This window comes from Micrasema longulum, unplaced genomic scaffold (assembly GCF_059751315.1).
Source record: "Micrasema longulum isolate JH-2025_06_02 unplaced genomic scaffold, ASM5975131v1 h1tg001635l, whole genome shotgun sequence".
NCBI lineage: Eukaryota > Metazoa > Arthropoda > Insecta > Trichoptera > Brachycentridae > Micrasema > Micrasema longulum.
The window spans coordinates 70,017-86,522 of NW_028278815.1; the positions used below are offsets into that span (position 1 = coordinate 70,017).

The following is a 16,506-nucleotide window of genomic DNA, read 5'->3' on the forward strand; positions in this document are numbered from 1 at the left end:
AGATTTATGGTAGAATGATTTTATGTCACTAAGTTCCATATTTTTCAACAATATCTTACATGAAATAATCACTAAGTCCATTATGCGATCCGAAACAACCGTTAATGATCGTAATTAACTATAAATTTGCAATTTGAAAGAGATTTTTCAGAAATATGGAACTTAATGATATAAAGTCATTTTACCGTAAATTTGTACTTCATGAATTTTACCCAACCGACAATATATTGTGAATTTTGAATGTAAACTTAAAAAGCGGTTTTAAATTGGATATTTTGATTTTTCGATAGTTTAAATTTGGTAGACGGATAAATGTCAAGAGATACGTTCTAGGCGTGTTGTTCAACTGGAAGGGGCTGGGTTTCTTGCTGAAGGAGATTGCCCATAGGTCTGCAAACGAGACACATCTCTCCGAGTATATGGCGACCTTCGAGGGTACAGGTGACACTCACCGGAGCCGGGCTGGTCTGCATCTCCTGGTCCCTGGCTACGGCTCCAGAGACGACAGTTGCAGTCGGTTGGCAGGGGGCTTTGGACTCTGATATATCCTCCTCATCATTCTGAAAGTTTCGAGAATTGCGCATTACAAACCGATGAATATCCATTTTATTATAGTTACATTTTTTGGGTGATAGCTTATAAAGTAAAGTAATCCAGCGTTGTAATAAGTGTTGTTATTAAAAGTTCATATCTAATTACGAGTCGGGTTGAGGTCCCGTGGCAGTGTCGTGGACAGGATTTCCAATTCCTAGCTGTTATTTTTGTTGAAAGATGGCAAAGCATGATACAGTAGAACTCTGTTTATCCGAACTCCAGTCATCCGGATTACCAAATATCCAGATCGTTATCAAAAAATAAAGAATTACAACAGAGATGAAGAACATTTAAGAGAAGGTAATATAGAAGTCTAGGCATCTACAGGGTTTATGACCTGTAAATGGCTGGTTTAAGTGGCCACTTTACACAATGTGTAACATTCACCATTCTGCCCATATTTAAACATCTATATTCCTTCAATTCTTTCACCTGTTGATGTTTGTGAAGTTAAAGAGCTGAAACCTTTATTTATGCGGGTGAGATTCATCTAATTGAATTATTTCACCTACATACTAGGCAACGCCTGAAAATGTTATTTTTTCCATTTCTATACTTCTTCATGGACCAGGTAATTTATACCAGATAGACCAGGTAATATATATATATATATATATATATAACTCAATGTGCCTAAAAAACAGACATACCATATTTAGCCATCTTTTAAGAGATTAGTTGAATAACAGCCTAGTTAAAAATCGTTCCAAAATGAAAATATTTTAACAAATGCGTACGTGATATGTATGTCAAATGAATACGTAGATGGCATAGTGTATGTGTGCATTCGGTATTTGTTTGTTCTAAATCATTTACTTCATAGAAAACATTGATTATTTTATTTATTTTTTAATTTTGTCCATTTTTAGTTAAGTTTTATGAAAACTGAATTGTTTTTTTTTATTTATTACTTACATTTAAAAGTAAAATATTCATAAAAATATTTCATTATTCAATAAAAAAAAGTATTAAGTATTAATTACGGTAGACTGGGAGATATTGCCGGTGCAATACATTCACTGTTTGATGTAATAAGAACTATGATTTTGGGAAAGAACTCCTTACATCAGTGGGAAAAAGTAAAGGCCGATTCAATCAATAAAGATGTTATTATCATTACATATTTTAGTATTTCTTCATGAATGTTTTATATTAAAATGTGTGGTTAAGAAGATGATAAAAAAAAATATATTAAAAAATACATAAAACGAATTACGGGTATTTTTATTTTATACGGGAAAATTTTCCATATTATGGCAATTCCTGCAATGGGATCTTTGAACAAGATATTTCTGTACAAATTTTTCAACATACTGTTTTATATTTCTCCATCTGCCTTTTAAAATATAATACATTCAAACAGAAACACCCCATGTATGATTGGTCAAATTAACAAACAGGGCGTGGGGGAAGAACCAAGTGTTTATGAAATATAACAATACAGGTGTTTTCATGATAGAAACTAGCATTTCACAATTTGATTATAAACTATGTAAATAATTAGTACGAAGTGACAAAAAACAAATTCTTTGAGATTTTACTAGATATGAATTGTTTAAAAGTAGATATTTCTAGAATCAATTATCAAAATAAGAAATTTTCTCTCCAAGCATAAGGCTACTTTCTTTTTTGGAAAGTTACAGCTTAATATAAATAAATAAATGTAAAAGTAGCTTGTAATAGAAAAAAAAACATGTACCATTTTGCGTAACCATAATTATTAAATAAAAATGATACAAATTTCAAACATCACAATAGTTTTGAAATACATTGTGTTATGAATGTGAGGCAAATATTTACAAAGGGTTTATTATGTTATTGATATAATTATCTAAACATTTTAAATACTTAATCCTTAGGAAAAGTAAATTATCTTTGTATGGCTAATACTATGTACATATAAAATTTTGCTAAGATGTAAAAAATATCAATTTACCTATTTTATTTTACATAGAAAACATTATATAATGTATTATAAAATGACTACTTATAAAACTTCTACGAATCTAATATTTATCCCTAAATGAATCTTATATTAAATAAAACTATGTATATTTTTTCAATATTATAAAAGGTAAACAACTTATTTAGATTATAATTTTAAATCAATAGGTACTGCTATTTTTTACCTAAGAGTAAATTACTTATAAAAAATATTTCAGTTATGTATGTTGTTATGTGTAAAACCTACATGATCTAGGTATTAAAAATCTATAATTTTACCTAAAAAAATTACACTTGTTTTAAAACACTTTGGGGTTTGTAGAATACAGGTGTATATAGCATGGAGTCCTTAATAATATTATAGAAAATTAGAGAACATTGCAAATTAGTTTGGATGTCATTTGAGTGCCGGATAATAAATAGTTCATTAGTCCTCTACCTACATAAATTTAACATTACAATATCAAAACAAAAAACTTTTCTGGGTTATTATGCCGCGTTTCGTTCGTACTATTTACCGATGTTTCGGATCGCATTACAGCGTCCATCATCAGGGTTGATGTACATCGATTGCGCATCTGAACGGCCGTGAAGATCTAAGAAGTTTTTTAAAAAAAGACAACTTACGTACTAAGGTAATAATGATGAAGATGAGAAGCCGGAAATATAAATATGTTAAAGCAAAAGCATCTGAAATCTTTAATGTCTCTTTTTTCCATCAAAAATTGACAAGAGATACATGTACACGCAAATTTTCAGAGATAAGGAAATATCCATCTTTAGAATCTCAAAAGGCCTGAGTATTTTAAAAAAGTGACAATTAATTCATTCCAATGCCTTTCAGAAGATGAACATGATAAAGAAACATATTTATTAATAATTTTCGGTGATTTCATTAATTATATCACTGCATTAAGGGGTTAGATTACAAGTTTTGCAATTATGTGTTTAGATGATTTGAATTCTATTAAAAATAAACAGCAGCTTAAAAATAATTTAATATGCTTTAAATTACTGATTAGTCCACGCTTTTACTAAAAGAAAAAAACTGATTTTTTAAACACCTTTTTGTAAACTTGTGCCTTTCTTATCGTGAGATTTGAATATATATTGTTTTATTTTTTTAATATAATAATTAGAAAGACACATTTCTATCAATTAAAAAAATCTGGCCACTCATAAGCTGGAAAATATTCCCATTTGTTTTATAGAAATTACATAGTTTGAGCATACAAAGCTGTTGTCCCATAAAATAGAACCCAAGTAATAATGCTGCAATGACCTGCCACCCAAACGGAATGTAGCGTTAAATGAGTATGTAATGCATTCAAAACATCAACATTAATTTCCCATTAGATTGAGAGATAATCGTTGATAACATTTTTTGTATAATTATTTATTATGTTATAAGGTTAACGACTTACAATTGATTTCTTTTTCTTATTCCCTGACGATAAAAAATTGTAACGGAATTTTTTTTCATATAAGGAAATTTCCGAAATATCTGAAAAAAAATTGAAAATTGTTTTCATGTTATAAATAGCGAAATTTTGAAAAAATATACAGAATCTTTAGTCAAGAAAAGAGGGTTACGGGTGTTTTGCAGAATGTATAGATTTGCGGGAAGTACAAACTAAATTAGCAATACATAATTTAATATTTTTAATGTTATGTATCATCCATACTCCGTTGAATGTCTCTTAATGGCAATATGCATGTGTTAGTATAATACTTTCTCAATTTACATTTCATGATTATTTATTTGAATAAATGTATTATTATTTATTTGACTAAATAAATATATAAAGATTAAAAAAGGCATGAAATGAGCGTACTAAATATCAGTATCTTATTATAATATCGAGAGGAAAAAATTCAAAGAGAAAACTAAGCAATAATATGATACAATATGGTGAGCAAAATTTTCAAATAAAATGTATGTTAAGAAATTACAATAAATAAAAATATTGGTTTTTAATGACAGATAAGAATAACACACAATTAAAAAAAAAACATAATGCTATATTTAAAAATGAAATTATAACACAAAATGAGATGCTTAACTTGAGATAATTTTGAAGTTTTAAGAAAATCCCATAAAAATATTGGCTTTAGAAATAAAAATTCCAATAAATTATTCAGTTAACATTCGCTAATAAAATTGACTTTGCCATTTGGAGAGGTAAGATTTTTTTATAATAGGCAGTCCACGATGACGGAATCACCAAATACGTACAATGTTCTCTAATTTCCGTTAAAACTAGTAAATCTACATTTTGGTTTATTTGAACTATTCCTGTTGTAATTATGCAAGTTTCTTTTACAGTCGGCGGGTCCAAATATTACCAGGGTAACTATGGTCACAGACACCAATAATTAAGTATGGACAATTGCTATCTGCGGTAAAATACAAAAACATAATATTAGTATCAAGTTACACATTACACATCCAACGGCTAATGGGGTACCCCTTGTGTTTTGTTACTCCAACTATTACCCGCTCTGTAATGACTTACTATGGGCGATATCTTTATAGCCCCAGTATGCAGCCCTTATTGCGTACGCCATACTTGCCTAACAACATTAAACAATGTTACAGCAAACATATTATCGGTACAACATCATTAGGACATATAACAACTAACTTTTATACCTTTCCCAATAAAATACATGTTTGTAGGTTGATTGAAATATTTCCAGAATGGCAATCGATACTAGAATGAGATACTAATTAAGCTTCTCGATTACTAGTTACTTGATATTGAAGAAGAACTATCTTCACCGTAATTAGCAAAACTCGATGAATGGATGACATTTAACTTCAGGTTTTGGACTATGTGCATAAAGCCACATTACCTCGAGTTGATTTAAGTAACATTTGTTCTATAATATAATACATCAATAATTTTATAATCGAAGTCGAAATTCCTTCCTATTCACCATGCGTTGGCCCAATATGAAATAATATTTCCATAACTAAAAAAATTAATGAAGAAATGAATCTTTTATTTCAAAAAACAAGAAAATTGCTTTCAGGTGTAAATTGTAAAATTCAAGACATGGGACACTGTGCGTTGTATTTAGAGGAAGATATGATAAAAACAACAAAAGCTGAATCAATCATTGTCACTACAGAAATTTTTCAATTCACCCACACATACATTGGTAGCTACTTAGATTCAATTTGTTTTCTGATGTGTTACTAAATACAATGTTTTAAATTTGACTTACGCATTTCCTAAATAGACAACATTGATAATGTTTCTTCATATATTTTAAAACCAATAAAATGTGTGCCTAGATAAGAAACAAACCAAATACCTTGTTTCAATTTTTTTTTAAATTTAGTTTAGTTTGACCAGAGAAGAGACGGAAAACAAAAATTGAAACGTGGAAAAAGATCTATAATGATTACTATTTTGGGCTGACAAATACATCAAAATAATTTTTATTTAATTTGAAAATTGACCCGGAGAAATGATAATACGCGATGCAAAAAGGTAAACTATGTAAGAATTTGAAATATATAATATTATATTCTATATAGAAGTGTAGAAAACTCATCTAAATACAAGTGAAAACCTTATGAATGAAATCTGTTCTAAATATATATGTATAAAAATACAGAATTTAGAAAATAAAATCACTCACTATGTTTGCCAAAGAGAAAAGAATAAAAAGATCAACAAATTGTGTATGTAATTATTTTGTTATGATTACAATATAAGAATCCATATAAAACATGAACTCACTCTAAATTAATAAACAGTTTAAAGATATTATTTAAATTCTAACTATTTTGAATGGGAAAGTTTATTTATAAGATATAAGCAAGTCTCTCTATTGCAAAATTGATCTGTGTAAAACTATGTAAAACTTTTCCGCTGTGATAAAAAAACATGCCTTGATTTCATTATGATATTGTCATCAAAGCAAACCAATCAACTAATAAAACTCACCACTTCCGATATCGCCTACACGAGACCTGAAAATTATCTCAGAACAAATCCCATTGCTAGATTGAGAAATTCACATGGCCAAAGAACGTTATCAACATCCATTGTTTGGAAAATATTAGACATAGCACCAAATTTGTTAATTTAATAACTTGCAGCATGAAACATAACAAACATTTTGCTATAATACAAAACACAATGTGTTTCTAACAATCCTGCCCCTTACAAAGCTGAAAATAAATTTACCATTCAGATATCATTACAGGTGTTCACATAGGCCCGAAGATGACAGGAAAAGTACGAATCCCTCCACCTTACAAATTAAACATGGGGGGAAGGTGACAATACTTACAGGGCACAAACAAGTTTTGAAGAACATTGGAGGTATTTACTAATTTTAATTATTGCAATTTACAATTCAATCATTATTATTTAATAACTCAACGGTCAAAGTATGTAATTGTGTATTTTAATTGAAGGTAGAACTTTTAGGGCAATAATCCAATCTCATTTGAAATCAGATTTAAGAGTTTTTATATATCACAAATACAATTGCTTACGTTTTGAACTACGAGGGTTGTCCGTAAAATGGGTTCCCCTATTTTTTTTCACAGTGAAAACCATTTTTATTTACAACGAGCAATACATCATTGGAAAGCTTAGACTTTCGGCTATTTTTCTATTTGGTCTCCGTTGACTTCGATGCACTTTTTCATCCGGGTCACCATCTTTTTGATTCCCTAGTCATAAAAGTCTCCCACCAGGCCGTGGAGGTAGCTCAGAACCTACAAGTCGGCGGTGAGGAGTTCTTGGACTCCATAGTCACTGGAAACGAGACGTGGGCCCACTACCTTACACCGGAAACAATCCAAACAGTGGAAACATCCACAATCGCCGACGCCACGTAAGTTCAAACAAACGCTGTCTGCCAGCAAAGTCGTGGCAACAGTATTCTGGGACAAGAAAGGCCTATTGTTGTGCGAATTTATGCCTACCGGCACAACAATAACTGCTGATCGCTACTGCAAAACTTTGGAAAACCTTAAAAGGGCCATACAAAACAATAGAAGGGGCGTGCTGACGAATGGAATCCATTTTCATTGGGACAATGCTCGTCCGCATACAGCCAGCGTACCGCGCTCATTGAGAAATTCAGATGGGAGATTGTCGTACACCCACCATACAGTCTGGACTTGGCCCCGAGCGAGTACTATCTCTTTCCTGATTTGAAGAAACATCTCGGTGGAATGCATTTTGCAAACGAAGAGGAGCTAAAATAACAGGTTCTGAGCTACCTTCACGGCCTGGCGGGAGACTTCTATAACCAGGGAATCAAAATTATGATGACCCGGGTGAAAAAGTGCATCGAAGTCAACGGAGACTGTGTAGAAAAATATTTGAAAGTCTAAGCTTTCCAATGATGTATTGCTCGTTGTAAATAAAAATGGTTTTCATTGTGAAAAAAATGGGGAAACTTATTTTACGGACAACCCTCGTATTACCGCCATCTTACACATATTTAATTTATTGTATTCCTTGCTGAAATGGTTAGAACATTTAATTACGATTTATTATAATAATTTTTGTAGATTTAGAGCAAGAGACTTTGTGAATACTCAACAAGTATCGAGTTAATCTCACAAGTAGTAATCTCACACATAAAGAGGCTTTGTTAATGTATTATGCATTAATTTTGTTAAAACAATTTAGATAAATAGATGTATGATTATAAATACCTTAGCGGGAGTAGGCGGGACTTCAAGATGGTATCCTCGCTCGCACAAATCTTGCAATCTCTTGATACCTGTAAAATGTATTGAAAGTCAACAATACTTAATCAGTAAACAAAGCCAGAAATAACTGTGGTTCTTAATTTAAATCTGCTTCCTCGTAGTCTTTCTGATAACATAATTATTACACCGAAAGAAAGTAAAAAACTGGGAATGTCAAAATCTTCAAAGTTGTTTTTCTCAGTTTGATGGATTTAGACGTGTGGCAAGGGGGAGTGCGATATTCTGTACAGGAAAATTTTCATCTTGATGGTGAAATAAACTGAGCCACAATATCATAGTTTCAAGAAAGATGAATTAAGTAGACTAGCTGCCAAAAAAAATCATTTATTGAAGTGCACAAATGTCGAGATCCTTGAAGTGTGTAAGGCTGAGACATGCATTATTGACAGAATCAAGAAAGGGGTGCTGCGTTAGTTTGGGCATGTAGAGCGAATGGACAGCGAAAGAACGGCTAAAAGGATCTACGATGCAAATGTTGATGGATGCAGAAAAAGAGGAAGACCGAGAAAGACATGGCATGATCAAGTCCATCAAATACTTGAAGATGGACATGTCAAAAGTAGAAATAATCGGCGTGGGTGCATGAGAAGATGTATGAATGTAGAGGAAGCGAGGTCTGTATGCCAAGATAGAGTGTTATGGCGTTCTATCCTCTCTGCCTACCCCTACGGAGAAACGGCATGATGGTTTGTTGTTGTTGTTGTGAAGAGTGATACTTAAATCCACAAATTTGGAATAGCCAGTGGGGTTTTACTGTATTTACAAAACACAAAATAAAAATGATTGATGTAACGGTTTTACTGTATGAAACATTCTTAAAAATTATAAATTCTAACATACCAGCTTTCCTATTATTGGCGTATTTATGTTCCCATGCATCAAAGAGGCGGTTATAATATCTTGGCCCGGCGAAAAAGTCCAAATAATGATGAGTATCTGCAGTGGGGAATATTCTTTCTAAATTGTTCCTTTGGGTAAATTCATCTTCTGCCTGGATCAGGTGACGGACGTCGTCAGGAGTCAGATTCTCTAGAATGTCGTCTACGTACTGTAAATGAATAAATCAATTTTAAAAAAAGGTTTCAGCAGTAAAAATAAAAAATAGAAGTTATTATACAAAAATCAAAGCATGAATTTTCAATCATGGTAATAATGGTTGAAGATACACGGTGAATAATTGGGGCGCATGAAGGGAGGGACACTCATGTCGCGCACGGAGCGACGAATTAAGCGGCAGCGCAACAGTATTAAAGTTCATGTGAGGATGCTAGCAAGCGTGTACACGGACATTGACCAGTGCGCTTCCTCGTGGGGGCGAGTCGCGGCAACGTCAGTTAATTAAGTGAAGACCCTAATTGTAAAGCAGGTAAAATAAAAAATAGATTTTTAACCCTCTGAAACTAGAATTAAATCTGGCAGATGTAAAAAATATTTGATATAAGAGAATTATTGCAAAATTGTTGTTTTTTTATTCTTATAGTTAAGTAATCACTGCAGTCAGTGAGGGATATAAATACCAATTGCCAAAATCCATTTTATTAAATAAAATAGAACAATTCTTTATATTTTTTTATTTTTATTTTTTTGTTTTTTACAATATACATAGGAGGTAAAACAGAGTATTCAAAAAATAAAGCATATTTACATAGCAATGAAATACATATTAATAGTAAAAATAATAAACAGAAAATCCCACAAAGACATGGGCAGTTCGTGAGTATACAAGAAAATGTTAATGAATTTTTGCTCCTATAATAAATAATGGACAGTTATAATATTTTTGTGTAACATAAGAGAAAATAAAATATTCTGAAAAAGATTATATGGTAATTTTTTAAAAGTAATTAAAAAAGGAAATAAAATAATATAAAAAAGAAGACATAAAAATATTCCTTATTATTATTATTATTATTATTATTAAAGGGCAACAAAATATATCATAGAAAAACAGAGTACATATCTTTAGTGATAGTGATAGGATAGTGCGTGTTTTTGAAAAGAAGGAAAATTTGGAAAGTTTGGAATCAATGAAATATTATCAGTAAAAAAAGAATTAAACATTTTTGGGCCTATAAATTATGCATGCTCTGTGCAAGCCTCGTTTTAAACGAAAAAATACATCAATTTAACTCATGTGTGGCTATGCGGTAACGGATGTCTACCTCGGGTAAAAAACATTTAATAACTCTCTTATTTTTTTAAATAACCAACTAATATTTTTTGTAATCCTTATATGGACTTTTTTACACCAGAAAAAGGAAACATTTTTATAAAAAATGCACGGGCTTTTTCTATAAAAAACAATTTCTTCATTTTGTAAAATAAATTAAAACAAACGAAAGAGATGCCAGTATTATAAGTGGTTTATTAAATTTTATAAGAAAGAGCACGAGAATATAGCATATCAGAAGACCGACAAGGACACTATTCGTTAGGGGCGGAGCTTGAGTGACCGAGAAAACAATACCGAAAGAGCACGATACAGAATTATAACACTTGTGGGACAGAGAACACATCAGTCGCGTGAAGTTTTTTGTAGTATACTGAGCTGACGCTGTATTTAACACACCGTGTTCCCGAAATGTTTCTACAATTTATTCACAATTTATCTGATTTAAATTATTTTTTGACAATTCTTGATGGAATTTCATTGTAATGATGTAATATTTACATACATTTACATATAAGTTATTAATCAAAAATACTTGGTACACTTCCACTCATTTCCACACTTAAGATAATATTTTGATTTCTATAAATCATCCTTACATTGTATAATATTCGCCAGTCTGAAGATGTCCATTAGAGGATAAAAGCGCTAATTGGTCAAACAAATAAGTGGAAGTGTACCCAAGGAAGTGTGCAAAGTTATTTCATTTAAAGTGTTCAAAAAATTTGTTCGTAACTAGTTTTAAAAAACGTGTTTACGTTGTCATTTTCGTGTATGTTTAATTATGATTTGATTATATCACGTATTACGTACTATTATTTTATTTCTTACAAGTTTTTTTTGCTATTTTTTTAGGTTTTATTTCAATATTATTCTAAGAATATGTTTTAACAGCGTTTTTATTTATTCAAATAAAATCTAGTATTTATTTGCAATAAAAATTTGATATTCTTTTTTGCATTCAAATAAGAGTTGTATTAGCATAGCATACTTTCTAGTCTCCCGGTTGATCTATTTCCGCTAAATTCAGTCGTAAGTGTAATTCGGAATTCAGTCGACAACCAGACGCGGGCGGTAGCGCTTGCTGGCGGGGTTTTAAAAGGAATGAACACAATTTCTAAATTTATTTTGCATAAATATGCTTTAATTTTATATTTTTTATGTAACATCTTTGAATAAAGATCATTTTTAACACATACCATTGTAAATAATTTGGTATTTTAGCTTACATTTCAAAATATCTCGACTTATGCTTGTGGTCACATTGTGTTACACCACCGGCTGCAAAGGGATTATTCAGCACAGTCTTTTAAGAGTTAAACACTAAGATCACAGGCCAGTTGTCATCTGATACTCATGAGAGTCGAACTGTTAAATGTGAATGCCATTTTAGGCAGGATTACATATTATTTATTTATTTATGCTTTATTAAGTTAGTTCATAACATTTTAAGAACTAATATAAACTTTTAATAATTTTACAATTTTTTTATCAAAATTACTCATTAATTTTACATATTTCAATTTTTTCTATTTCTTCAGGTAACTCATTGTACAGCTTCAATCCCTTTTACAATGAGTTTTGAGATTCTGTTTTTTTCCTCATTGGTAATCTTATCTTTTTTTTACCCCTTGTTTCATATGTATGACATTGTTGGTTAAATTTTATTATTGTTTTTATTTTATTAATCCCCTTAATTCTTTTATGTATAAAAAATGCCACATTAAATTTAATTTGTTGCTTTACTGCGAGCATGCCAATTTCTTTGTGCATTCTTTCTACATTAGAATATTTATATTTTTTTAGTATAATCCTCTTTGCCTTATTTTGAAGAATTTGTATATTTTGAATTTCTCCTTATTGCAACCTAGCGGACAAAAATAGATGCCATAGAGAAGATTGCCAGGAATTAAAACACAAAAACCTGACAATATTATTTGCTTTATTAGGGGTAAATATCTGTAAAGCAAAATGAAATATTTAATACTCACATCCATTCTGTTATCCAACTCCGTGAAATATGAATGCTTCAGTTTTTCGTCTTTGGATAAATGTACCGTGTATAGGCGTTTGTCATGTAAGAAAGGACCCTATAAAAAAAAGACATGTTGGCATTTAAAATTATAATATATTTTACTAAATGTTATTAAATATTTGTATTTAACCACTTACCGATTTGTCTACCGGTTTCGAGACGTACCTGTCTCTTCGTCAGGACCCAAATCAACAAGCAAAACCCACTATACACCTTCGACATAGTTGTCGCACAGAAATATAAAACCAACATGACATGCATTTTAATAAGCAACCCTGAAGGTGTATAGTGGGTTTTGCAAGTTGGTCTGATCGGTGTCCTGACGAAGAGACGGGTATGTCTCGAAACCGGTAGACATAGAAAAGTCGGTAAGTGGTTATATACAAATATTTAATAACATTTAGTAAAATTTTTGACCACAAATTTAACGCTTTAACTAACTAACTAACCATCACGCCATTTCCCCAGAGGGGTAGGCAGAGAGGATAGAACGCCACACCACTCTGTCCTGGCACACTTCCTTTGCTTCCTTCACATTCATACATCTTCTCATGCACGCACGTCGATTATTCCGACTTTTCACATGACCACTTTCAAGAATTTGTTGTACTTGATCATGCCATGTCTTTCTCGGCCTTCCTCGACTTCTACAACCAGACACATTCGCATCATAAATCTTTTTAGCCGTTCTTTCATCATTCATTCGCTCCACATGACCGAACCATCGCAAAAGACCTTTCTTAATTTTGTCGATAATGCTTAACTCAGCCTTGCATTCTGCTCTAATTTCGACATTAGGGCACCTATCATACATTGTTTTTCCGCACATTCACCTGAGGGATCGCATTTCAACAGCATTCAGTCTACTTTCGTCCCTTTTTTTCCAACTCCATGCTTCGCTTCCATACATTAGGGTTGGTACCAGAACTCCATTATGAACTGCTAATTTAGCCTCTTGCGATAGACACTTATTTGCTACGACAGACTTTAAGACACCATTAACTCTGTTACCGGCACTAACCCTCCTTTCAATATCCTTGTCCATATTTCCATCTCTAGTAAACATACTACCCAGATATACAAATTCTTCGACCTGTTTCAAACTATCTCCATTTACTACAATCTTACATTCAGTCATAGTTACATTTAACGCTTTAAATATTAATAATATAATATATTTATTTAAACAGAAGATATGTTACCTTATCTTTTGCAAGACCTTCAACATTGACTTTATCCGGAATATGGAACTGCGCCATATTGAGTAATGTAGAAACTAAAGGTCCCTTGACGTGTAAGTCCAAGGGGGAGGCACTGTGTAAACTGGGAGATATGTTGACCTGAAATCAAATGGACAAGAGATTTATTCATAAAATACAACATCACGCGTATCGTCATTTCTCTATCTGCACCCAGTGGTGCATATATATGGTTGAGGGAAAAGTAATTTCGTATTTCAAACCCATTTTTTTTCAACTAAGTATATCTCATTCATTATCAGTCACATCGGATCATACAATACCGCATTGTAAAGGTGTAATTGTTTACTACAAACGCTTCTTTGACAGTATTGTGCTTGGTCAGTTCAGTCGTGAACTATAGTGCATCGAGTACGGAGGTCTCAAAGAAATAAATTTTCCATATTTTACATTTTTATTACCTGAAAGGGAAAAACGCGTTGAAAGCAACCAAAAATATTTGCGATGTTTTCGTTCTGGTGTAGTGTAGGTGAATGATGCACAATGCTCTGACAGGCCTGTTGTCTAAAATGTCAATAAAATCATGGAAAATATCAAAATAGACCGTCATGTCAGCAGTTGTTAGCATTGTCCAGGAGCTGAATATCGATCTTAAAACCATTTGCAGAAAGCTAGATTTAAAAAAAATCTCAATGTTTGGGTGCCACACGAGCTGACGCAAAAAACCTCATGGACCGAATTTCCATCAGCGAATCGCTGCTGAATCGCAAAAAAATCGACCCATTTCTGAAGCGGATGGCGACTGGTGATGAAAAATGGGTCACTTATGACAATGTCAAGCGACAGAGATCGTGGTCAAAAGCCAACGAAGCAGCCCAGACTGTGGCCAAGTCAGGACTGACAACCGGGAAGGTGTTGCTTTGTGTTTGGTGGGATTAGCAAGGAATACTCTATGAGCAGCTTTCTATGGCCAAACGCTCAATTCGAATAGGAATTGTGTTTCATCAGGACGCCAGGCCGCACACTTCTTTGATGACACGCCAGAAGCTCTAGGAGCTCGGATGCGAAGTCTTATGCATCCACCCTATAGTCTGGACCTGGCACCAAGTGACTACCACATGTTCCTGTCTATAGCCAACGAGCTTGGGGGTACAAATATAGCCTCAGAAGCCTGTGAAAATTGGATGTCTGAGTTTTTTGCTAATAGGGACAAGGACTTCTACGAGAGGGGCATTAGGAAGTTGGATACTCATTGGCAACAAGTTATCAAACAGAACGGCGCATATTTGACATATATCGAATGATTGTAACACTTCTTATAAAGCATTGAAATAAAGCGAAAAATATGAAATTACTTTTTCCCCCAACCTATTATACTTTAATTGCAGCGTATCTTAAGGCTGTATTCTGGTAAAACGAACGCAAAATAAGGAAATCATACAATTTTGCCATTTTAAAACTAATGTTTTTTTTCAATAATAAAAAAATTAAAAACAAATAAATTAGATAAAAACAATAATTTTTGAAGGTATTTTTATTAAAAAATATACTTAAAAGTTTTATGTAACTAAAATATAATTACTTTTAGACCGGCAGATTACGCTATTTCAAATTTAGACTAAACTAAGTCTTGAACTAAAATTTGTTGCAACAATTTAAAGATAATAAATTGAGCGTGAAAGTGGCCGCGGCCAATTTTTTTTTTTTGTTTTTGAAAAGAAATACAAGCATTTTAAATCACATACATTTTTGTGACGTTTTCCTTTATTTCTACTTAAAATTATGCCTTTGGTAATACTTAAAAAAATAAAATATTCTAAATACTTTAGTTGAAACCTTTTTTTATATAATTGTATTCTCTTTTTTGGAAAAAAAGAAGATAATTCTAGTTGTAATATTCTATTTAATACAATATCTTATTGACTTTTTTATGCCCTTGACCAGTTTTGAGTATATCGCGAATTTCTTTTGATAAATTATATAGTGATATAGTGTGTAATTTCTAGTAATAAATATTTCAAATCTAATCAGTGTTAATCATTATAATCCGCACTCGCAAATCAATATCACATAAGGTCGAAAGCAAATCTTTATGAGTATAAACGACCCTTGTATAAAAAATAGACGTACCTCTAACAGCCAAGGTTTTAAGTTTTCATCTAATAATACATCTATTCCAAACAGCTCATAGCAGTTGAAGCGCGATCCTAGATTGGATTTAGTTAGGCAAGTGATGCTGGATTCTCCACTTATTATTGTCTTTATCACTAGATCCTTCATGGAATTCCACAACTTATCTGTATCAATGCCCTTCTCCTTTCGCAAGTAGCTTAGGAGAGCATGAAGTGTCCTAAAATACAATAATGTTCATCAGCATTTAAAAAAAAAACATTTATATAATTAAATTATATTTATATTTTCAACAACGCATCAATGTTTTAAAAACACCAATGTATCGATCCTATCATGTTAATAAAATGACTGAATAAAAATGTAATGATTGAAGCTCCTACCATTTGTGTCCTTGGCACGCCTCGGCATCTTGATTATGTGTGTAACTCTTGGACAGTCGGTTGATAGAATAATTGGTGAGGTGCATGTAACGATCGTGCAAACTATTATTTTCGTCACTGTATTTTACTGAAAGTAAAATAAAACAAAATACAACACCTGGGATAAAACAACCAATAAAACAAAAAAATAAAAACTAAGTAAACGGAAAACGAGTTGAATTAGAACGAGGTTTGAACCTCGAACCTTCTGATCCCGAGTCAACAGCACTAGTCACAGGACCACAACCTATCTCAGATAAGCT

The 16,506-nt window shown here is 32.0% G+C and overlaps 1 protein-coding gene across 6 annotated transcripts in view; it reads right to left on the reverse strand.

Moving 5' to 3' along the window:
• Positions 1-279: 279 nt before the first annotated feature.
• Positions 280-16,506, reverse strand: part of LOC148274500 (uncharacterized) — a 29,642-nt gene continuing 13,415 nt past the window's right edge. For 4 of the 6 annotated variants that reach the window (XM_088237023.1, XM_088237025.1, XM_088237022.1 and 1 more), the window contains exons 9-15: positions 16,205-16,331; positions 15,822-16,041; positions 13,695-13,832; positions 12,449-12,547; positions 9,128-9,335; positions 8,231-8,298; positions 280-560 (exon numbers count right to left, since the gene is read on the reverse strand). In XM_088237023.1, the coding sequence (XP_088093149.1) occupies positions 330-560; positions 8,231-8,298; positions 9,128-9,335; positions 12,449-12,547; positions 13,695-13,832; positions 15,822-16,041; positions 16,205-16,331 (1,091 nt within the window). In that variant the 3' untranslated portion in view covers positions 280-329. Of the gene's footprint in view, positions 561-3,962; positions 4,043-8,230; positions 8,299-9,127; positions 9,336-12,448; positions 12,548-13,694; positions 13,833-15,821; positions 16,042-16,204; positions 16,332-16,506 lie in introns of all 6 variants that reach the window. The other 2 variants (XM_088237027.1, XM_088237026.1) reach the window with 1 other exon arrangement.